Consider the following 22,204-nt stretch of genomic DNA (forward strand, 5'->3'; position numbering starts at 1 on the left):
GAGGTTTCCACTTCTGGAAGCAAGTTGTTCCACTGGTTACTTGTTCTCACTGTCAGGAAATTCCTCCTTAGTTCCAGGTTGCTTCTCTCCTTGATGAGTTTCCATCCGTTGCTTCTTCTCCTGCCTTCAGGTTCTTTGGAGAATAGCTTGATATTATTGGTATCAGATTACAAGACAGTCCTTTCAACAGTTACAAGAAGATTCCACATCTATTTGCGTTATTTAGGTGACCCTAAGGCAGGGGTATCAAACTTGCATCGTCGTGGCATCGTCATGTGATGTATCGTGACTCCCCCCCCTTCACTAAACCTGGCATGGGCGTGGCCAGGCGCATGACACATGTGGCCTGTGGGCTGCAAGTTTGGCAGTCTTGCCCTAAGGGCACAGATAAATCACCAGGTGTCCTCTGCAATTCTCCAAAAGAGAGCTAATGACCAGATGACGGCAAGGAACATAACTCCTTCCATCCTCCACCATTCAGTCAGAACTGAAGGAAGCTTCTTGGATGAGAAGCGAAAGGTTTTCCAAGGAAAAACAAAGTCCAGTTGCCTATTGAAAAAGCAACTTTGGGACAAGTCCGCCTATCAGGGGAAACAAGATGGAAAGTCAACTTTTCACTAGGAAGAACTCTATGTTGACGTCACATCTCGAAACCGTGTTGATGGCCAATGCTGGGATTGTGGTTGCTGCTGTCGTTTCTCACCTGTCCTTCCTTTGCTTCTGAGTGATGCCCCGTTCAGCATTAATTCAATGCTTAAAACAAGAAATGTGTTAATAAAAAATGAAAAGCAACGTAAAAGATAAAAAGAATAGCAACTACTAAATCAGAATGAACAAAAATTATGCTTCCAGTAGTTCTGCTTTAGCTGGAAGAAAAGGCTCAAATCATATATTTTGTATGGATGCATGAAAAAACTTTGGCCTAGTCAGAGAATTTTTCACCAGATCATCAAAACCTCAAAGCAACAACAGTTATTTGTACGTCTCAACATGTCCCCTTTCCTTGTATTTAGTCTATTTCGTGAGTGTCTTTAGATAGGTTTACATTATTCGGATTCAGATGGAACGTTTCCATACAACGGTATGTGACACTACATTAACACGCAATATTACGTGATATTCATTCCTACACACATCACACACGATTCTCTTCAACAACAGATACTTTAGTCCTACAGGGAGCCCATCCCACATAGATATTTTTTTTCTTACTGGCGAGCCAAAATAAGGCCTCTGGTGGCTCAGACTGCTAAGACAGTCTGTTATTAACAGCAGCTGCTTGCAATTACTGCAGGTTCAAGTCCCACCAGGCCCAAGGTTGACTCAGCCTTCCATCCTTTATAAGGTAGGTAAAATGAGGACCCAGATTGTTGGGGGCAATAAGTTGACTTTGTATATAATATACAAATGGATGAGACTATTGCTTGACACAATGTAAGCCGCCCTGAGTCTTCGGAGAAGGGCGGGATATAAATGCAAATAAAAAAAATAAAAATTTTTTTTTGCCATTTTGAGGGAAGGTCAGTTGGTTGACGGGATTCGCTTTTCACTGGTGTCGGAAGCGTATGTGTGTGTTTTGTGTGAGAAAAGCAGAAATGGCAAATTTGGGGATAATTACAATTTAAAAAATAGAGTTCTGATAGAAAAAACAAAAAAACAGGTTAGGAAGTGGGGGGGAATGCTAACTGCATAGAGGTCACACAGGCATGCGCAGGGGGCGGGGAGCATTAAATTACGGGTGTGGGCACACACACGCATGACCGCCTCGCACTCCCCCCCCCCGCTTTTGGCACACGACGGCAAAAAGGTTAGCCATCCCTGGCATAGGAGGATGTGCATGGAAGGTTATTTTCTAACTTCTTCTCCAAAGCACCTCAAAGCAGGACAAGAAGCAACGGATGGAAACTAACCAAGGAAAGAAGCAACCTAGAACTAAGGAGAAAATTCCTGGCAATAAAAACAATTAGCCAGTGGAACTGCTCGTCTCCAAGAAGTTGTGAATGCTCCAACACTGGAAGTTTTCAAGAAGAGATTGGAGAGCCACTTGTCTGAAATGGTGTAGGGTCTCCTGCTTGAGCAACGAGTTGGACTAGAAGACCTCCAAGGTCCCTTCCCACTCTATTATTCTATGTTCTAAAGTGGTTATCCTCAAACTCCTCGTGCTTTGTACAATTCTTGTTTTAAAAAGATATTATGGGCATCGCTTATGCAGATGACACGCGGTTCTAATTCTCCTTTTCTTTTGATTCAAGAGAAGAGCAGAAGAGCTCGGTTAGGCTCAGAGGGCCTGCAGGGGAAATGATCGATCGAAAAGTAATGCAGACTAGAGGATGTTTGTAATGGCCTCCATCTGTCTGGTCACGCTGCTCAGCGTTGCACCTTAATATTTTGGAAAGCTGAAGGTGTTTTCCAACTTTTCAGGATCTGCTTGCAAACCATGAACCATCACTTCCTTCTGTAGAGTGGAACACGCATGAAGTTCAATGTATTTATCGATAATAGAGAATATTTATAGGTCAGGGTTGAAATGAGGGGCTCCTGGGTGCTCCCTGAGCGTCCTTGTTTTCTTGCAGACGTTTCATGACCCAACTAGGTAACATCATCAGTGCTAGAAGGGAGAGGGGTTCACAGAGAGGAGGAGGAGGAGGAGTGCTTCATCACTGGAGGCTTTCAAGAAGAGACTGGACAGCCACTTGTCAGAAATGGTATTGGGTCTCCTGCTGGAGCAGGGGGGTTGGGCTAGAAGACCTCCAAGGTCCCTTTCAACTCTTATTCAAAGGAAGAGGAGGAGGACTGCAAAGCCCTTGATGGCCTCTGATCTTGGTTGCTTTCTTGCAGATGTTTCATTACCAAACTAGATAACATCATCAGTGCTAGAAGGGAGTGGTGTTTGCAGACAGAAAGAGGAGGAAGAGGAGGAGGACTGTGGGATCCTTGGTGCTCTCTGAGCTTGGTTGCTTTCTTGCAGATGTTTCCTTACTCAACTAGGGTAACATCATCAGCTCTAGTGATCTGGATCATCAGGACTAGCACTGATGATGTTACCTAGTTGGGTCATGAAATGCCTGCAAGAAAGCAACCAAGCCCAGAGAGCACCAAGGAGCCCTCAATTCGACATATGATGATCATTTTTTACATATGTCGAACAAATGTAAGCAGGCCATTGCTTTAAAAAAAATTGAAGCTGGATGCAGGGACAGGACATGAGCGAGCTTGCCTTTCAAACAGGATGCAAAAGAAGCAAAGACATTCTCGTAGCTCGGGAAGGAGAGGCAGGAAAAAAGGCACCAGATTTATCCTTTAAACCTCCAAAATAAAGGAAGCAGGATGAAGGGTTTGATCTCGCCCACTTGGCAAGGGGGTTCTAGCTGTTTCAAAAACAGGTGCTAGCAAACCCTGGAAATTATTATTATTTTTTTCTGCAGTCCTGATATAATCAATCATATATATGGGAATTCTCTTCCTTTGGGGGAAGAAAAAAGACATTTGCATCTGAAAAAAAGTCTTCGGCAAAAAATATCTGCCCTGATAATCTCATTTGCCAAATTCTTTGAAATCTGTCGGTTCTCAGACAAGATTTCTGTCTTTCTGAAAAAAAAAAATCTTTGCGAGGTCTGTTCCTTCGGTGCTCTCTGAGCTTGGTAGTTTCCTTGCAGACGTTTCATGACCCAAATTAGGTAACATCATCAACTTGCCTGCAGAAGTTGTGAATGCTCCAACACTGGAAATTTGTAAGAAAATGTTGGATAGCCACTTGTCTAAAATGGTGTAGGATTTCTTGCCTGGGCAGGGGGTTGGACTAGAAGACCTCCAAGGTCCCTTCCAACTCTGTTATTATGTTATGTTATCAATGCTAGGAGGAAGTGGGGTTGTGGAGAGGAGGACTATGTGGTCCTTGGTGCTCTCTGAGGGTTGGTAGTTTTCTTTCAGATGTTTCATGACCCAGACTAGGTAACATCATCAGTGTTAGAAGGGAGAGGAAGTTGCAGAGAGGAAGAGGAAGAGGAGGAAGAGGAAGAAGAAGAAGAGGAGAAGGAAGAGAAGGAGGAGGAGGAGGAGGAGGAGGAGGAGGAGGAAGAGGAGGAGGAGGAGGAGGAGGAGGAAGAGGAAGAGGAAGAGGAGGAGGAGGAGAAGGAGAAGGAGAAGGAGAAAGAGGAGGAGGAGGAGGAGGAAGAGAGGAGGAGGAGGAGGAGGAAGAGGAGAAGGAAGAAGAAAAGGAGGAGGAAGAGGAGAAGGAGGAGGAAGAGAAGGAGGACTGTGGAGTCTTAAGAATTCTCTGAGCTTGGTAGTTTTCTTCCAGATGTTTTCATGACCCAAACTAGATAAGCTCATCAGCGTTGATGATGTTACCTGGCTTGGATAATGAAAAGAAGCAAGCTCAGAGAGTAGCAGGGACTGCTCATTTCAAGTTTTGAGCTATAAATATTCTTCTTTATTGATAAGTAAGAGAATAGAATAGAATAGAATAGAATAGAATAGAATAGAATAGAATAGAATAGAATAGAAGTATGAATAGAGATTCATACTTCTTGGCAAAAATGGTGCTGGGGATTCTGATGAGAACACCTGACTTACTACAGGTGTTGTGCGAGTTTATTCTTTGATGTGCCAATGTTCTCTGAGAAAGAAGCCATCCTTGTGGGCTCCTTCAGGTGGGGGACGGACAGTCCCTCCTTTGCAAGTGTGAAGACTTAGAATAACTTTATTGTCATTTTAAATGTACCCTAACCGGCATACATTAAAATGAAATTTGGTTGTCGTTGCAAGACAACCACAGTAGTCTGTTTTTCAAAAGAATCTGAAGCTTTATAATGCAACAGGACTCGCTTAATTTTCTCCTAATGTTTTGTGTTACTTTTCTCTAAATCAGTCCGACTGCGTAAACAGTTATCGCTTCTGTCAGGCATTTTCCAATTAAATGTTTCTGGAGGATTTGTGAACTGAAGTGAAGCAGCCAAGCCAGGGGTGTCAAACTTGATTTCATTGAGGGACGCATCAGGGTTGTGTTTGACCTTGCGGGGGGAGGGCCCTGGTGGCCGTGGCCAGCTTGACATCACCCATGTTGGGAGCACCTGTGATGGCCCGAGGGCTCTGCCAGTGAAAACGGGCTCCAGTGCTCCATTTTCGGCTGCAACAGCCTCCTACAACGGAGATCCATCTTCGATGGCAGAGGCACCGCAGGCCAGTCCTTCGCTGTTTCCAGGGTGGCCGTGCGGGCCAGATTTAAGCACCCCACAGCCTGGATCTAGTCCCGGGCCTTGAGTTTGATACCCCTGAGCAAGCTGATGAAAAGGTTTTGGTGGATGCATTCGAGACTGGAGAAGGCCTTGAGCTGACATGAAGAACTTCCTCAAGGACAGCCCTGCAGCCTCTGGGGTACAACATGTTTCGAGGTCTGTCTGAGGGTTCTTAAGTTATGCCACAAGTCTCTTTTTCTAACTAATTTGGACCCTATTGCCTCCAATGACCTGTAGGGTTAAAGAAGGAAATTGCATTGTCCCATTTGTGGCACTTCAATTGGCACAAAGCAGAGTTCCTAATTTTGTTTAACTCTATGGCTAGGTTGAATTCGTTTTGAGGTGAGAAGTTGGTTTATGTTAAGGAGCACTATCTTGTGCATATGGAATTGGAGAGCCAGTCTGATATGAGTGATTAAGTGCCAGGTGCTTAAATATGTCTAATTAGATGAGGTCTGCCTTTCGGTCAACCCTCCCTTCTTATGGCACTCTACCTGCGACCAGGGAGGAGCAAATACACAATACAGAAATACTTAGCTATTGCACAGATTAAAAACCCATGTTGTGCAGGCAAATAGTAAACTGTATTTATTTCCGGTCAAAAAAGCATGGCTGTGAAAAATCACAAATACTAGATTACTCCAAGATGATCCTGTGATTCTATCTGAGCGTGATTGTCTGTGCTTCCTTTTCATTGTCCTGGTTTTGGGGAAATTGAGGTCTTTAAGAGGCTTGCCTGGCTTTCTCAGCTGTTCCTCCAAACTTTCCAGAAATAATAATAATAACAACAACAACAGCAACAGCAACAACAACCACCGAGTTGCTAAATTAATCCACTGGTCATTATGTATCCAAAAAGTCATTGGAACATAAAGTGGAAAAAGTTATAGAAAATGAGAAGGTGAAGATCTTATGGGACTTTGGAATACAGACGGATCGTCACTTGGAACACAACACACCAGATATCACAGTTGTGGAAAACCGAAATGTACAATTTATTGACATTGCGGTACCAGGAGATGCCAGAGTGAAGAAAAAGAACTGGAAAAAATCATGAAATATCACGACCTGGCCATCAAAACTACACGGCTATGGATGAAACATGTCACAGTGATTCCCATTGTCATCGGGGCACTTGGTACCACGTCCAAGAATTTTATAAGATGCATCAACAAATTGCAGCTTCCTGCAAAAAACTGCGCTCCTTGGAACATCGTTCATCTTAAGAAGGTACTTGGTTGATACCTAGGACACTGGCAGCAACCAGTATCAACCATCAGCACCAGCCAATGGTATTTGTGATGCATTTTTGAATGTTCAGTTTCATGTTTAATGAATAAAGATTATAATAATGATAATGATAATAATAATAGTAATAGAAGAAGGAGAAGAAGAAGAAGAAGAAGAGGAGGAGGAGGAGGAAGAAGGCTACAGTCTTCAGGTGAGCATTCAAGGTGAAATACCGGCATTCTTTGGGGAGAAAAGAGAAGAAGAAGAACAAGGAGAAGGAGAAGGAGAAGGAGAAGGAGGAGAAGAAGGAGAGGAGGAAGGCTACAGTCTTCAGGTGAGCATTCAAGGTGAAATACCGGCATTCTTTGGGGAGAAAAGAGAAGAAGAAGAAGAAGAAGAAGAAGAAGAAGAAGAAGAAGAAGAAGAAGAAGGAGAAGGAGAAGGAGAAGGAGAAGGAGAAGGAGAAGGAGAAGGAGAAGAAGAAGAGGAGGAAGGCTACAGTCTTCAGGTGAGCATTCAAGGTGAAATACCGGCATTCTTTGGGGAGAAAAGAGAAGAAGAAGAAGAAGAAGAAGGAGAAGGAGAAGGAGAAGGAGAAGAAGGAAGAAGAAGAAGAAGAGGAGGAGGAGGAGGAAGGCTACAGTCTTCAGGTGAGCATTCAAGGTGAAATACCGGCATTCTTTGGGGAGAAAAGAGAAGAAGAAGAACAAGGAGAAGGAGAAGGAGAAGGAGGAGAAGAAGGAGAGGAGGAAGGCTACAGTCTTCAGGTGAGCATTCAAGGTGAAATACCGGCATTCTTTGGGGAGAAAAGAGAAGAAGAAGAAGAAGAAGAAGAAGAAGAAGAAGAAGAAGAAGAAGGAGAAGGAGAAGGAGAAGGGGAAGAAGAAGAAGGAGAAGGAGAAGGAGAAGGAGGAGGAGAAGAAGAAGAGGAGGAAGGCTACAGTCTTCAGGTGAGCATTCAAGGTGAAATACCGGCATTCTTTGGGGAGAAAAGAGAAGAAGAAGAAGAAGAAGAAGAAGAAGGAGAAGGAGAAGGAGAAGGAGAAGGAGAAGAAGGAGAAGAAGAAGAGGAGGAAGGCTACAGTCTTCAGGTGAGCATTCAAGGTGAAATACCGGCATTCTTTGGGGAGAAAAGAGAGCCAGCATCAATCCTGGAAAAGAAACAAGGGTTCAAAGAAGAGTGGGGGTGGATGGGACAAAGGCGCACAAATGTCTCATTTCTATCCCTCCAAGATGTGTCACGGAGGAGGAGGAGGAAGAAGAGGAGGAGGAGACAAGGCGAAGGGCACTACTCCCTTCGGAGAGCCAGCCGGGGCACGGAGAAGCTGCACGGAGAGCCGGCGGCGTCCAGGAGGATCTCTTCAGCCCGCGGATGGCAACGGACATCCAAAGCGACCCCGTCTGCCTTTGGGTCGAGCCTCCCCTTCTCGTGGCACTCTACCTGTGAGCCGGGCTGGCAGGAGGAGCAGCGCCAGGTGCTTTTCTTCATCCTCTCTCCCGGACTGCGTTGCAAAGCGCTCGGCCGCCTCGGGACAGAGGGTCTCCGACCAAAGGGGGCGGTGGGGAGTCTCGGCCGCCTCGGCTCCACAGCGCAACAGGCAACCCCGCTGCACTTGCCAGGGAAGCGGCGGGGAATTGGAGTCTGTGTGTGTGTGAGAGAGAGAGACGGGGAAGGGGGGACGGGACCCTCGGGGGGAGGGGAGGCTCTGCAAAGGCTGAATGGGGGGCAGGGAAGGTTGCACCCCAATTCCCTGCCCCCCGCCGCCAACCCCGGGCAGATGCTGGCGGGGGCAAAGCCGCCGGGCCTCCTCCCCTTGCAGAGCTGCGGGATTCCCACGGCTTTCCTCACCTGCCAGGTCCGCGGCCGCATCGGAGCCGCCTCCTCCTCGTTCCGGGCTCGGGCCGCGCAGGCTGCAGGGGCTGCGGGGGAGACCAGGGTGGCCTCCTCCTCCTCCTCCTCCTCCTCCCGGCGGGTCCCCCGAGACGGTGGCGGGCGCTGGGGCGGAGGGGGGGGGGCTGGTTCCGCGGCTGAAGGGCGGGGCGGGGAGGGGCGGGAGGGAGGGAAGGCGGCGATTGGAGGGAAGTTGAGGGGGGGCGTGGCCGGGCGGGGCTGTGGGAAGTGCGGGCTGCCCTGGAGCCCCAGCCGGGAGGGCCGCTCAGTCGGCCTCGCGCCCTCCAGCCCGGCTCCAGCCGCCGCCGCTCCCGCATCCCGCATCCCGCATCCCGCCGCCGCGGCTCCCACTCTGGCCGGGCGGCTCCGGCAGGCAGGCAGGCAGGCAGGCAAGAGGCGGCACCCCCCGCGGGCCCCTTGGGGCCGGGCGCTGGTGGCTGCCGGGGGGCTGGAAGCGCGGCGGGTCCGGCGAGCGAGCCGGCTGTCAAGAGCCGAGCGGGGCCGGGGAGCGGGCCATGGGGCGGCCCGCAGGCGGCGGTGGCGGCGGCGGCGGAGAAGCGGTCCCGGGGAAGCCTCCGGCGCGGGAGGAGGCAGCGTGAGCCGGACCGGCGCGGGACCGCCAGGAGGCGGCAGGCAGGTAGGCAGCCCGCCCGGCCTCCCCGAGCGCCGCCACTTGTCCGCCAGGGGCTGCGGGGAGACCAGGTGGCCTCCTCCTCCTCCTCCTCCTCCTCCCGGCGGGTCCCCGAGACGGTGGCGGGCGCTGGGGCGGAGGGGGGGGGGGCTGGTTCCGCGGCTGAAGGGCGGGGCGGAGGGGCAGGAGGGAGGGAAGGCGGCGATTGGAGGAAGTTGAGGGGGCGTGGCCGGGCGGGGCTGTGGGAAGTGCAGGCTGCCCTGGAGCCCCAGCCGGGAGGGCTGCTCAGTCGGCCTCGCGCCCTCCAGCCCGGCTCCAGCCGCCGCCGCCGCTCCCGCATCCCGCATCCCGCATCCCGCCGCCGCGGCTCCCACTCTGGCCGGGCGGCTCCGGCAGGCAGGCAGGCAGGCAAGAGGCGGCAGCCCCCGCGGGCTCCTTCGGGCCGGGCGCTGGTGGCTGCCGGGGGGCTGGAAGCGCGGCGGGTCCGGCGAGCGAGCCGGCTGTCAAGAGCCGAGCGGGGCCGGGGGGGGGGCCATGGGGCGGCCCGCAGGCGGCGGTGGCGGCGGCGGCGGAGAAGCGGTCCCGGGGAAGCCTCCGGCGCGGGAGGAGGCAGCGTGAGCCGGACCGGCGCGGGACCGCCAGGAGGCGGCAGGCAGGTAGGCAGCCCGCCCGGCCTCCCCGAGCGCCGCCACTTGTCCGCCCGGGGCTGCGGAGGGGACGGACGAGCGGCTCGCACGTGGCGGCCGGCAGGGATGGGCAGGTTGGCCCGGGGCTCCCTTTCCTTTTTTCCTCCCTCCCTCCCTCCTTTTCTCTTCCTCTTCCTTTCTCCCGTTTTCCTTCCTTCACTCTTCTTTTCTCTTTTTTCTTCCTTCCTTCCTTCCTTCCTTCCCTCTTTTCTCTCCCTCCCCCTCCCTTTCTCTTTTCTTTCCTCCTTCCCTCCTTTCTTTTCTCTTCCTCCTTCCTTTCCCCCGTTTTCCTTCCTTCATTCTTCTTTTCTCTTTTTCCTTCATTCCTTCCATCCTTCCTCTTTCTCTCCTCCTTCCTCTTTCTCTCCTCCCTCCTTTCTTTCTTTCCTCCCTCCCTCCTCCTTCCTTCCTCCTTCCTTTCTCCCGTTTTCCTTCCTTCATTCTTCTTTTCTCTTTTTCCTTCATTCCTTCCATCCTTCCCTCTTTTCTCTCCCTCCCCCCCTCCTCCTTCCTCCTTTCTCTTTTCTTCCTCCTTTCTTTCTTCCTCCTTCCTCCTTCCTTTCTCTTCCTTCCTTCCTTCCCTCCGCATCCCTTTGGCGGACGACCTCGGGGCCGGCTGTCTTTCGCTCCGGCACGGCTGCTTCGGCTGTTGCTGTTACGGCCGTGGGGCTGGAGCGGCCCCGGAGGCGACCCCCAGGCGCTGGGCTTTGTTCGGGCGAGCGCGGAACCGGGCGAGAAGAGCTGCGCGGGCGGTCAAGTTCGGCCGGCCGGCGGTGGCTTCTCTTGCGCTGCTCGGGCTGGTTGCGCGGAGCCGGCGCGGCTGAGCGGTGCCTGCGCTCGGGAGGCGCGGAGCGAAGCCGCTTTCGAAACAAAGGCTTTGGGGCCGGTTTCGCTCCGGCCGCCGTTGGTTTGGCGGGGCTCGGGGCGAAGCGGCGCCCGATCCTCTCCTGCCCCGCCGCCTTCCCGGCCCCCCAGCCCAGCCTTCACCTTGGTCGGCTAATGGCTCGCTGGGGCAATTGCTGCTTGCTGTGCTTGGCGCTTGACGGGCGTTGCGGGATATCCCGAGGGCGGGGAAGGGGGGAAGCGGAGGGAGGACGAGAGGGGGGCCTTATTCCGGCAGCCTTTAGAGAGTTTGACGGGCCGGAGCAGTCTACCTGGGAATGCCGCTCCCCACGCGGGGCTCGGCAGTTGGAGCTGCGGGAAGCCTTCGGGAGTCTCCAGCCGCCGCCTTTGTAGACCAAGGAAGGAAGTCCATGGACGGCCTGATCCTGCCAGGCATCTCTGCCCCCCGCCCTCCCCCGCCCCGCCGCGCCCGTTTCTGGATTGAGGTTCGGCGCAGGTGAGACCCGTTTCACCTCGAAGGGATCGAAAGCCTCGCTTAGGGTGGCCCACAGTGGAAGGGGTTGCACGTCACTCCTTCCTCGGTTATTCCTGGGTTCAAAGTCAGGCTGCAGCCTTTCTCCTTCCTCCTCCTCCTCCTCCTCCTCCTCCTCTTCGCTGTTGCGTTTGGAGCTGATGAGGCTCGGCAAGGATTTGGCGCTGTGGCTTCACGCGTCGCGTCTCTTCATTTCCAGGCGTTAGAGAGTCAACCCGGAGCGGCCTTCAAAATGGAAATCCCGATTGTGCTGCTTCTTCTGGGGACCTTCGCGTTGGCTGAGTCAGCGAGAGGTAAGGAGCCAAATGAAATTATCTAGGAGTAGATGGTTTATTTTGTATTTTTCCTGATGACTTTTCAGAAATTGCCTTGAGACAGACCCTTTCTCTCCTCCCTCCCTCTCCCTCCCTCTCCCTCCTCCTCCTTTCTTCCTCCTTTACTCTTTTCTTTTCTTCTTCCTTCCTTCCTTCCTTTCTCTTCTCCTCCTCCCTCCTTTCTCTTTTCTTTCCTCCTTCCCTCCTTTCTTTTCTCTTCCTCCTTCCTTTCCCCCGTTTTCCTTCCTTCATTCTTCTTTTCTTTTTCCTTCATTCCTTCCATCCTTCCTCTTTCTCTCCCTCCCTCCTCCCTCCTTCCTCCTCCTTTCTTTCCTCCTTCCCTCCTTTCTTTTCTCTTCCTCCTTCCTTTCTCCCGTTTTCCTTCCTTCATTCTTCTTTTCTCTTTTTCCTTCATTCCTTCCATCCTTCCCTCTTTTCTCTCCCTCCCCCCCCCTCCCTCCTTCCCTCCTTTTCTCTTTTTCTTCCTCCCTTTTCTCTTTTCTTCCCTCCTTCCCTCCTTCCTTTTCTCTTCCTCTTTCCTTCCTTCCTTCCCTCCGCATCCCTTTGGCTGACGACCTCGGGGCCGGCGATCTGGGGCCGGCTCTCTTTCGCTCCGGCACGGCTGCTGCGGCTGTTGCTGTTACGGCCGTGGGGCTGGAGCGGCCCCGGAGGCGACCCCCAGGCTCTGGGCTTTGTTCGGGCGAGCGCGGAGCCGGGCGAGAAGAGCTGCGCGGGCGGTCAAGTTCGGCCGGCCGGCGGTGGCTTCTCTTGCGCTGCTCGGGCTGGTTGCGCGGAGCCGGCGCGGCTGAGCGGTGCCTGAGCTCGGGAGGCGCGGAGCGAAGCCGCTTTCGAAACAAAGGCTTTGGGGCCGGTTTCGCTCCGGCCGCCGTTGGTTTGGCGGGGCTCGGGGCGAAGCGGCGCTCGATCCTCTCCTGCCCCGCCGCCTTCCCGGCCCCCCAGCCCAGCCTTCACCTTGGTCGGCTAATGGCTCGCTGGGCAATTGCTGCTTGCTGTGCTTGGCGCTTGACGGGCGTTGCGGGGTATCCCGAGGGCGGGGAAGGGGGGAAGCGGAGGGAGGACGAGAGGGGGGCCTTATTCCGGCAGCCTTTAGAGAGTTTGACGGGCCGGAGCAGTCTACCTGGGAATGGCGCTCCCCACGCGGGGCTCGGCAGTTGGAGCTGCGGGAAGCCTTCGGGAGTCTCCAGCCGCCGCCTTTGTAGACCAAGGAAGGAAGTCCATGGACGGCCTGATCCTGCCAGGCATCTCTGGCCCCCCCCCCCCTCCCCCCCGCCCCGCCGCGCCCCGTTTCTGGATTGAGGTTCGGCGCAGGTGAGACCCGTTTCACCTCGAAGGGATCGAAAGCCTCGCTTAGGGTGGCCCACAGTGGGAAGGGGGTTGCACGTCACTCCCTTCCTCGGTTATTCCTGGGTTCAAAGTCAGGCTGCAGCCTTTCTCCTTCCTCCTCCTCCTCCTCCTCCTCCTCCTCTTCGCTGTTGCGTTTGGAGCTGATGAGGCTCGGGAAGGATTTGGCGCTGTGGCTTCACGCGTCGCGTCTCTTCATTTCCAGGCGTTAGAGAGTCAACCCGGAGCGGCGTTCAAAATGGAAATCCCGATTGTGCTTCTTCTTCTGGGGACCTTCGCGTTGGCTGAGTCAGCGAGAGGTAAGGAGGCAAATGAAATTATCTAGGAGTAGATGGTTTATTTTGTATTTTTCCTGATGACTTTTCAGAAATTGCCTTGAGACAGACTCTTTTCTCTTCTCCTTCCTTCCTTCCTTCCTCTCTCCCTCTCTCCCTCCCTCCCTTTCTTCCTCCTTTACTCTTTTCTTTCCTTCTATCTCTCATTTTCTGTTCCTCCCTCCCTTCCTCTTTCCATCCTTCTTTCCTCTTTTTCCTTCCTTGCTCCCTCCTTCCCTCTTTCCTTCCTTCCCTTTTCTCTTTCCCTCCCTCCCTCCTCCTTTCCCTTCTTTCTTTCTCTCTCTCTCTCTTCCTTCCTTCCTTCCTTCCTTCCTTCCTTCCTTCCTTCCTTCCTTCCTTCCTTCCTTCCTTCCTTCCTTCCCTCCCTCCCTCCCTCCCTCCCACCAAAGTGTTGCCCCTCCATCACTCCTCCTGCCCCTCTTCTTGTACTTCTATTCTGCCCAGGCAGGTGTGCTCTCTGGGGCTTTGCACGGCTGTTCACTCTGAGGTGTGAAAGGCCGCATTGGGCTTCTAGTTTGGAGCCTGGCGGACAAGGAAAACAATTGCATTCCTGGGTGGATCAGGGCTGCCTCTCCCCTCCTCTAATCTCTTCCAGCCCTGCTCTGCCTAATTCTCCCAATCGCCTAACTAAACAAACGAATCCATTAACTTCCCGGGAGTGACAGACCAATGACAGTTTTCAACCGCCAGAGAGAGAGAGAGAGAGAGAGAGAGAGAGAGAGAGAGAGAGAGAGAGAGAGAGAGAGCAGCCTCCTTTAGCCCCGTGGCTCCAACCCACCATCGGATTCCCCTGAACCAGGTTGGGCCCTTAGAGCAGGGCTGGTGGGGGCTGGGCTGTGGGTGGTCAAATGTGAGATTCAACTAACCAGGGTTTAAAGAACTGGCCCGAGCCCAGGACTCTGACGGCCCGTTCCTTATCGGAAGCCCCAAAAAGGAGCAAAGGAAGGGGCTCCCTATGACTCCACTGCCCCAATTCAAGTTATTTTAAAGTAGAGGTAGTCCTCGACTTAGAACATTTCATTTAGTGACTGATCAGAATTACAACAGGCACTGAAAAAGAATGACACTTTTCCATTCTGATGACCATTGCAGCATACGTGATCAGAATTCAGATGCTTGACAACTGAATCATGTCATGTTTATGACGGTTCGGTTGCGGGGTCCTGGGGGGAGGGGGTGTCACACGATCCCTTTCTGCAACCTTCTGATCAGCAAAGCCAATGGTGAAGCCAGGTTCACCACCCCGTTACTAACTTCTAAGCCGAATTACCGTCTTTAACTGAGGACTACCTGTACCAGAGGGCTTCCTCTACCAAGAAGTTCTCTTCTGCAGGCTACTGAGGTTCGGCGCAGGAAAGACCCATGCTCCCCTGCTAGAGAGGGGATCCAGCAGTTCCTCACTGTGGGGCTGGCTGGTTCATCCGGAAAAATATTGGAGCAAGGAAGGCCTTAGTGGCCTGGTCAACCGTGGGTGGAATCACCAGTGGGTTGGCCCCATTCTTTGAAGCTCCAGCGGACAGCTCCTCCCCCTCCCTCCCTCCCTCCCTCCCTCCCTCTCTTAATGATGGGATTATGAGTAGGCAATCAAGCTGTCAGGCTCCCCAAACCAAGGCTCAACTGTCATTTCCAACTCTCTTGACCCTACATGACTTGGGACTTGACCCTAGACCCAGTTTGGCGAGATAAGGGGTTCTTCCTGCAGATAAGCATCAAGCCATAGAGGGGAAAGTTGACTTCCCATTGGGAGCGATGAGAGTGTGCAAATGCTTTGATGCCTTTGGGGAGTTTAAACTTTTGTTGTTTTTAACTCCCAGCCTTCCTACGAATTAGCAGAATCTTGGCAAGGTGCTTTTGTCCTGGAAACTGAATGGGTGTTACATGTTTATGTAGGCCTGAGAACTTCTGGATCCTCACCTCATCTCTCTCTCCCTCCTTCTCTCCCTCTTTCCCTCCCTCCTTTTCTCTCTCTCTCTCCCTTTCTCTCCCTTCCTCTTTCCCTCCTTCTCTCCCTCTTTCCCTCCCTCCTTTTCTCTCTCTCCCTTTCTCCCTCCTCTTTTTCCTTCCTCTCTCTCCCCCCTGCCTTCTCTCTCTCTTTCCCTCCCTCCTTCTCTTGCTCCCTCCTCTGGCCCCCTCCCTCTCCCCACTCAGGTTTTAAGCTGAGTGTTCAAATATTCAAATAAAGATGCTTCTCTTAGGCCTTTCTCAACCTTGTCGAGTTTAAGATTGGGTGGACTTCAACTCCCAGAATTCCCCAGCCAGCATGCGTAATTCTGGGAGTTGAAGTCCACCCCTCTTAATCTTGCCAAGCTTGAGAAAGACCTGAGGGAAGCATCTTTATTTGAATGTAAACAAAGTGCTACATTCTCTTGTGTATTGTTTAGCTTTCCCAGAGGTCATCCACAGAGTCTTGCCAGGAATATTATTATCATGTTGTAACCACGTTGCCTGCAGCCTTAATCTAGCCAACAGGTGAAAAAATTTGGAATGCTTTGGGAATAGATGGGCTGTTTCTCATGACAAATTGATCATGTGTAGCAGAGGAGGATGAGGGCAGGAAAGTGCTTGTAAGCCTTTAGACAGGTGAACAAAACTCAGAATTTGAAACTTTATTCTGATAATGGCATAGTGGAGGGTGACCATGCCCTTTGGCTGCAGGTCAAAACATCATTTTTCACCCAGATATTCCACATGGAACAGGTGCAAAAAAGAAAGAAAGAATTAATTTTTGGAGAATGATCAGTGTCCCCAAAGTAAAGACTTTGAGAGCAGGGGGACCTGGAAAACTGAACCTTGAGAAAACTGACTTCAAGGAGACCAGAGAACACTCTTCAAATATCCCCAAGGCTTCACAGAGAAGAAGGTCATTAGCTGCCTTTTGTCATCTCCCGAATGAAGGGGACTGAAATGCTCTTAAAATGGCTGGAGGAGCAGTTTCCAACTGATGGCTTTGTAAATGTGTTAATGGGATGGGGAACTTGACAATGTAGCCGCTGCTGAAAGGGTTGATTGATTCATTATGGACCATCAAGTCATTTGCAACTCCTTGTGACCAGATAAATTGCTTTTTTTTTCATGGTGATCTGTCCCTAACCTGTTCTTTCAACTAAGGATGTAGCCTTCCCTTAATTGAGCCTTTCCAAACCAAGGTGGATATTCAGGGATGCTTTTATTTGCAGCATGCTTGAATTGGCCGGCTATGATTCTCTTAAGCTATATATATTTTAAAAGGACTATTCATTGGCGAACTTAAAAAAGTATTTATATTTTATGTATTTTGTTTATGCAATATTTACAGCTGCCTAACTCGACCAAGTGACTCTGTACAGGCTTACAATTCTAAATTAATGTAACAAGTCAAGCAGTAAAAACAACAACCCAAAATACAGTCTTCTTAAATAGTGATGAATCAAAAACATATTATTTAGAAATGTTTAAAGCCAGGTATTTCTAGACTTTTCATCAGAGAAATGAAAACTGCAGTGATGGGTCCAATTATTTAATCTGGCCAACTTGTCCTCAACTTTTTTCGTATGGTTTTCCAAACCCCCAGTTCTCTTTATTTGACTGTCCTAGATAAGACCATCTTTCAATATTCAACAGAAGTTAACATTACTTATGTTTTTCATGCAGTGAAGGCTTATCAACCTGACAGCTGTTTTACACAGTGCATAGCAACCAATAGCAATAGCACTTAGACTTATATACTGCTTTATAGTGCTTTGCACTACACTCTCTAAGCGGTTTACAGAGTCACCATATTGCCCCCCAAAATTTGGGTCGTCATTTTACCGACCTTGGAAGGATGGGAGGCTGAGTCAACCTTGAGCCTGGTGAGATTCGATCCACCAAATTGCCAAATTGTAGGCAGCCGGCAGTCAGCAGACTCAGCCTGCAGTACGGCATCTAACCACTGCACCACTGTGGCTCACTCAATTAATCAGAATAGAGCTGGAAGAGACTTTGGAGGTCTTCTAGTCCAACCCCCTGCTCAGGCAGGAAACCCTCTACCATTTCAGACAAATGATTGTCCAATCTCTTCTTAAAAACTTCCAGTGATGAAGCACCCACAACTTCTGGTGGCAAGCTGTTCTATTGGTTAATTGTCCTCACTGTTAGGAAGTTTCTCCTTAGTTCCAGGTTGCTTCTCTCCTTGGTTAGTTTCCATCCATTGTTTCTTCTCGTGTCTTCAGGTGCTTTGGAAAACAGGTGGACCCTCTTCCCTTTGCGGCAGCCCCTCAAATATTGGAAGACTGCAATCATGTTCCCACTTGTCCTTCTTTTCACTAGACTAGCCAAACCCAAATCATTCTTCCTACGTTTTAGTCTCCAGGCCTTTAATCAACTTAGTTGCTCTTCTTTGCACTTTTTCCAAAGTCTCAACATCTTTTTTGTAATGTGGTGACCAAAATTGAATGCAGTATTCTAGGTGTGGCCTTACTAAGGCTTTATAAAGCGGTACTAATACTTCACATGATTTTGATTCTATGCCTCTGTTTATCAAACCAAGGATGGAATTAGCTTTCGACAAATCCTTTTGACCCAACTTTGCTTTGTGTTGTACAACATGCTCAGCATAAAATGGAAGCTACGAACTCTGCATTTCCAGACATTGGTTCGTCACCACCTTTGCTCTTGATTCGCTCCGCCTACCTTTATAAAAACACCCCAAAGAAAACAAAACCAGAACGAGAAACTGTGTGTATGTGTCTGTGTGTTTGTGTGTGTGTGTGTGAACAGACTCGCAATTCACTGATGATTTGGATGGAGAAAACATCTGTGCGCTCCCCAAATCTGTGATTTTTATTTGGCGCATTGGAGCGAAAGGCGATGAATTCTTGCTTTATATTCCGAAACGAAGGCCGTGAATATATGGGATTGTGCCGGTGTGTTTGCACAGACAGTGCTATCCAAATGCAACCCCTGTTCAGGTTCTCCCCTCCTGGGTTCACAAGTCAGATAAACATCGGCTGTCTCGCATTTGGTGTGTTGCCCTGATTGCACAGTCTCCTCATTGTAGTTTTGTAAACATGGCAAGGAGCGCTTTGACTAATCTAACGGTTCCATTTCATCAAAATCCATCCAATTTTCAGGAAGAAATCCAGCCAATAACTCCAGGCTACTTCTTACATTAAGTGCTTAAACTTAATTTTGAGCGTCGGGGAAAGGAAGAAAAATGTAAATTGGGAACAGAGATCTCTTGGAATAAGCTTGGATTTGTTTCTGTTTCTGCCCTTTTTTAGTCCTCTCTTTCTCTCTCTCTCTCTCCCCTCCCTTTCATAGCTGCTGAAGAAAAGGTTCATTCTTTGCTAGAAGGAAAATATCTATATATCTATATATATATTTCTGGACCTGGTTAATTTATTTTAGGAAAGATTTACACAATCTTCGGTATTTGGAGGGACTATTGGAAGACATGCCACGAAACCATCAGGTTCTCATTCATTTTAAGGGCTCAGTCTTGGAAATTTCTGCATTTGAATATAAGAGGTCAGATCCCTAATAGTTCCAGATTCAATTTGGGAAAACCTCATTTTATTTAAACATGGCAGGACCTCACCACTATTATCCTTTTGGCCAGGTTTATGGATCTGGTCTAAAAACTTAGTTTTGGAAAGCTTAGCAAATTTGTACGTACTTGTGTTCCATCACTTAGTGATTCATGCAAGATTCATTCTGGATTTCTTTCAAAAAATAACCGGGCGAACCTTGACTTATGATAGTCCCTTTGAAAATATCCCATTACAACCCCAAATTTCTCCTCCCTGGTACAACTGAAATACGGTAGGAAAAAAAATGTTGGGTAGCTGTCAAAAGTATTTAAAGATGATATCTATGAATTAAATTCTTGAAAATTTACATCTTTGCTAGCATTGAACCAAGGAGGAGGGGGTTTATGTACAGAACACGTGGTTTTTAATCCTCTCCTAAACAGATCTGAATTTGACTACAGTAGCCCTCGACTTACGACCACAATTGAGCCAAAAATTTATGTTGCTAAGCGAGAAGTTCGTTCAGTGAGTTTTGCCTCATTTTGTAAGCTTTCTTGCCACATAACGATTATGTGAATCATTACAGCTTTTAAGTGAGTAACCTGGTTGGCTTTCCTGTTGATTTTTGCTTGTCAAACGATTGCAAAAAGCCCGGGGGGAGGGGGGGGCGGTCACGTGACCGTCATGAAGATGAGTCAGTCAATTTTGATCACATGACCATGGGGACGTTGCAACGGTTGGTAAGAAAATGATCATAAGTCCCTTTTTCATGTGTCTGAACGGTCAGTTAAAAAAATAAGCTTCTAAGTCGGACTACCTGTATCTCCCCTAAATCATACATTATCCAGACTCAGTTCCAAAAGACAGTTGTTTTGATCATGCCACAGGGGGATGCTGAAATGGCCGTAGGTGTGAAAAACAGCCATCGGTCATATTTTTCAGTGCCTTGTAACTTTGAAACAAATGATTGTAAGTCGAGAGTTACCTGTATGCTAACGGGGATGATGGCCTCTGGAGTCTAAGATGGCTAGAAGACCGTGGTTATCCCAAAGGTGCTTTTGTGCAGGAAGCAAAAAGGTGACCCTGAGGACACAGATGAACCTCCAAGTGGCCTCAGCGACCCTCAAAAAGGATGCAAGTGACCAGCTGTCTGCAAGGAATATCAATCCTTCCATTCCCCATCATCCAGTCAGAGCTGAAGAAGCTTCTTGGACGAGAAGAGAAATGTCTTCAAAGAAAAACAAGGAAGTCCAGTTTCCTCTTTAAAAAAAACACCTGTGGGACAACCAGGACCTGGATGACCGAGAACCTCCAGAGACATTTAAGACCATGGAATGGTTGACAGCACAAGCCAACTTCCGCATTGTGGGTTTGTGTGACGTTGCCTTCGGAAATATGCAAGATGTTGAACGTAGGTCATCTAAACAATGTCTCCTTTTCAATTTTCCCCATTCCTTGGCTCCTGTGCAAGGAAATAGACCCGGTAAAAAAATCATAATGGAAGACTTGCAGTAACGTGTCTGTGCTTGTGGTCAAGAGAATTAATGGAGCCAATCGGAAACGCATCCGGATTTATTTTTGTCAGGGATTATTATTTGGGCTTGCTGCAAATAGGAGCCACAGAAAAAAGCTTTTGTTTTTTTTTCCTGGGTGGAAATTAGATCAGGAGAGTTGAACCAGTTCCTTGTATGGCTCACCTGGAGGTGTGAGGCACTTTGGCTAGCAGCCTCTGTTTAAGGTCCAGTATTTATGCTTTCCTTACCTTAAGGAGGCACAGAAGTGGGATGATTCTGACTTGACAGATTAACAGATTAACAGGGTTGGAAGGGACCTTGTAGGTCATCTAGTCCAGGGGTCTCCAACCTTAGCAACTTTAAGACTTGTGGACTTCAACTCCCAGAATTCTGGGAGTTGAAGTCCACAAGTCTTAAAGTTGCCAAGGTTGGAGTTGAAGTCCACGAGTCTTAAAGTTGCCAAGGTTGGAGTTGAAGTCCACAAGTCTTAAAGTTGCCAAGGTTGGAGTTGAAGTCCACGAGTCTTAAAGTTGCCACGGTTGAAGTTGAAGTCCACAAGTCTTAAAGTTGCCAAGGTTGGAGTTGAAGTCCACAAGTCTTAAAGTTGCCAAGGTTGGAGTTGAAGTCCACAAGTCTTAAAGTTGCCACGGTTGGAGTTGAAGTCCACAAGTCTTAAAGTTGCCAAGGTTGGAGTTGAAGTCCACAAGTCTTAAAGTTGCCAAGGTTGGAGTTGAAGTCCACAAGTCTTAAAGTTGCCACGGTTGAAGTTGAAGTCCACAAGTCTTAAAGTTGCCACGGTTGGAGTTGAAGTCCACAAGTCTTAAAGTTGCCAAGGTTGGAGTTGAAGTCCACAAGTCTTAAAGTTGCCAAGGTTGGAGTTGAAGTCCACAAGTCTTAAAGTTGCCAGGGTTGGAGTTGAAGTCCACGAGTCTTAAAGTTGCCAAGGTTGGAGTTGAAGTCCACAAGTCTTAAAGTTGCCAAAGTTGGAGTTGAAGTCCACGAGTCTTAAAGTTGCCAAGGTTGGAGTTGAAGTCCACAAGTCTTAAAGTTGCCACGGTTGAAGTTGAAGTCCACAAGTCTTAAAGTTGCCACGGTTGGAGTTGAAGTCCACAAGTCTTAAAGTTGCCAAGGTTGGAGTTGAAGTCCACAAGTCTTAAAGTTGCCAAGGTTGGAGTTGAAGTCCACAAGTCTTAAAGTTGCCAGGGTTGGAGTTGAAGTCCACGAGTCTTAAAGTTGCCAAGGTTGGAGTTGAAGTCCACAAGTCTTAAAGTTGCCAAGGTTGGGTTGAAGTCCAGTCTTAAAGTTGCCAGGGTTGGAGTTGAAGTCCACAGTCTTAAAGTTGCCAGGGTTGGAGTTGAAGTCCAGTCTTAAAGTTGCCACGGTTGGAGTTGAAGTCCACAAGTCTTAAAGTTGCCACGGTTGAAGTTGAAGTCCAGTCTTAAAGTTGCCAAGGTTGAGTTGAAGTCCACAGTCTTAAAGTTGCCACGGTTGAAGTTGAAGTCCACAGTCTTAAAGTTGCCAAGGTTGAGTTGAAGTCCACAGTCTTAAAGTTGCCAGGGTTGGAGTTGAAGTCCACAGTCTTAAAGTTGCCAAGGTTGAGTTGAAGTCCACAAGTCTTAAAGTTGCCAAGGTTGAGTTGAAGTCCACAAGTCTTAAAGTTGCCACGGTTGGAGTTGAAGTCCACAGTCTTAAAGTTGCCAAAGTTGGAGTTGAAGTCCACAAGTCTTAAAGTTGCCAAGGTTGAGTTTAAGTCCACGAGTCTTAAAGTTGCCAAGGTTGAGTTGAAGTCCACAAGTCTTAAAGTTGCCAAGGTTGGAGTTGAAGTCCACGAGTCTTAAAGTTGCCACGGTTGAAGTTGAAGTCCACAAGTCTTAAAGTTGCCAAGGTTGGAGTTGAAGTCCACAAGTCTTAAAGTTGCCAAGGTTGGAGTTGAAGTCCACAAGTCTTAAAGTTGCCACGGTTGGAGTTGAAGTCCACAAGTCTTAAAGTTGCCAAGGTTGGAGTTGAAGTCCACAAGTCTTAAAGTTGCCAAGGTTGGAGTTGAAGTCCACAAGTCTTAAAGTTGCCACGGTTGAAGTTGAAGTCCACAAGTCTTAAAGTTGCCACGGTTGGAGTTGAAGTCCACAAGTCTTAAAGTTGC

At 49.3% G+C, this 22,204-nt stretch overlaps 1 protein-coding gene across 3 annotated transcripts in view; it reads left to right on the forward strand.

Annotated features, from left to right (window-relative positions):
• Nucleotides 1–9,279: 9,279 nt before the first annotated feature.
• FGFRL1 (fibroblast growth factor receptor like 1) overlaps nt 9,280–22,204 on the forward strand; it is a 179,970-nt gene continuing 167,045 nt past the window's right edge. For 2 of the 3 annotated variants that reach the window (XM_058184482.1, XM_058184483.1), the window contains exons 1-2: nt 9,280–9,645; nt 12,932–13,025. In XM_058184482.1, the coding sequence (XP_058040465.1) occupies nt 12,965–13,025 (61 nt within the window). In that variant the 5' untranslated portion in view covers nt 9,280–9,645; nt 12,932–12,964. Of the gene's footprint in view, nt 9,646–11,249; nt 11,344–12,931; nt 13,026–22,204 lie in introns of all 3 variants that reach the window. The other variant, XM_058184484.1, reaches the window with a different exon arrangement.

The sequence above is a fragment of the Ahaetulla prasina genome, chromosome 5 (assembly GCF_028640845.1).
Source record: "Ahaetulla prasina isolate Xishuangbanna chromosome 5, ASM2864084v1, whole genome shotgun sequence".
NCBI lineage: Eukaryota > Metazoa > Chordata > Lepidosauria > Squamata > Colubridae > Ahaetulla > Ahaetulla prasina.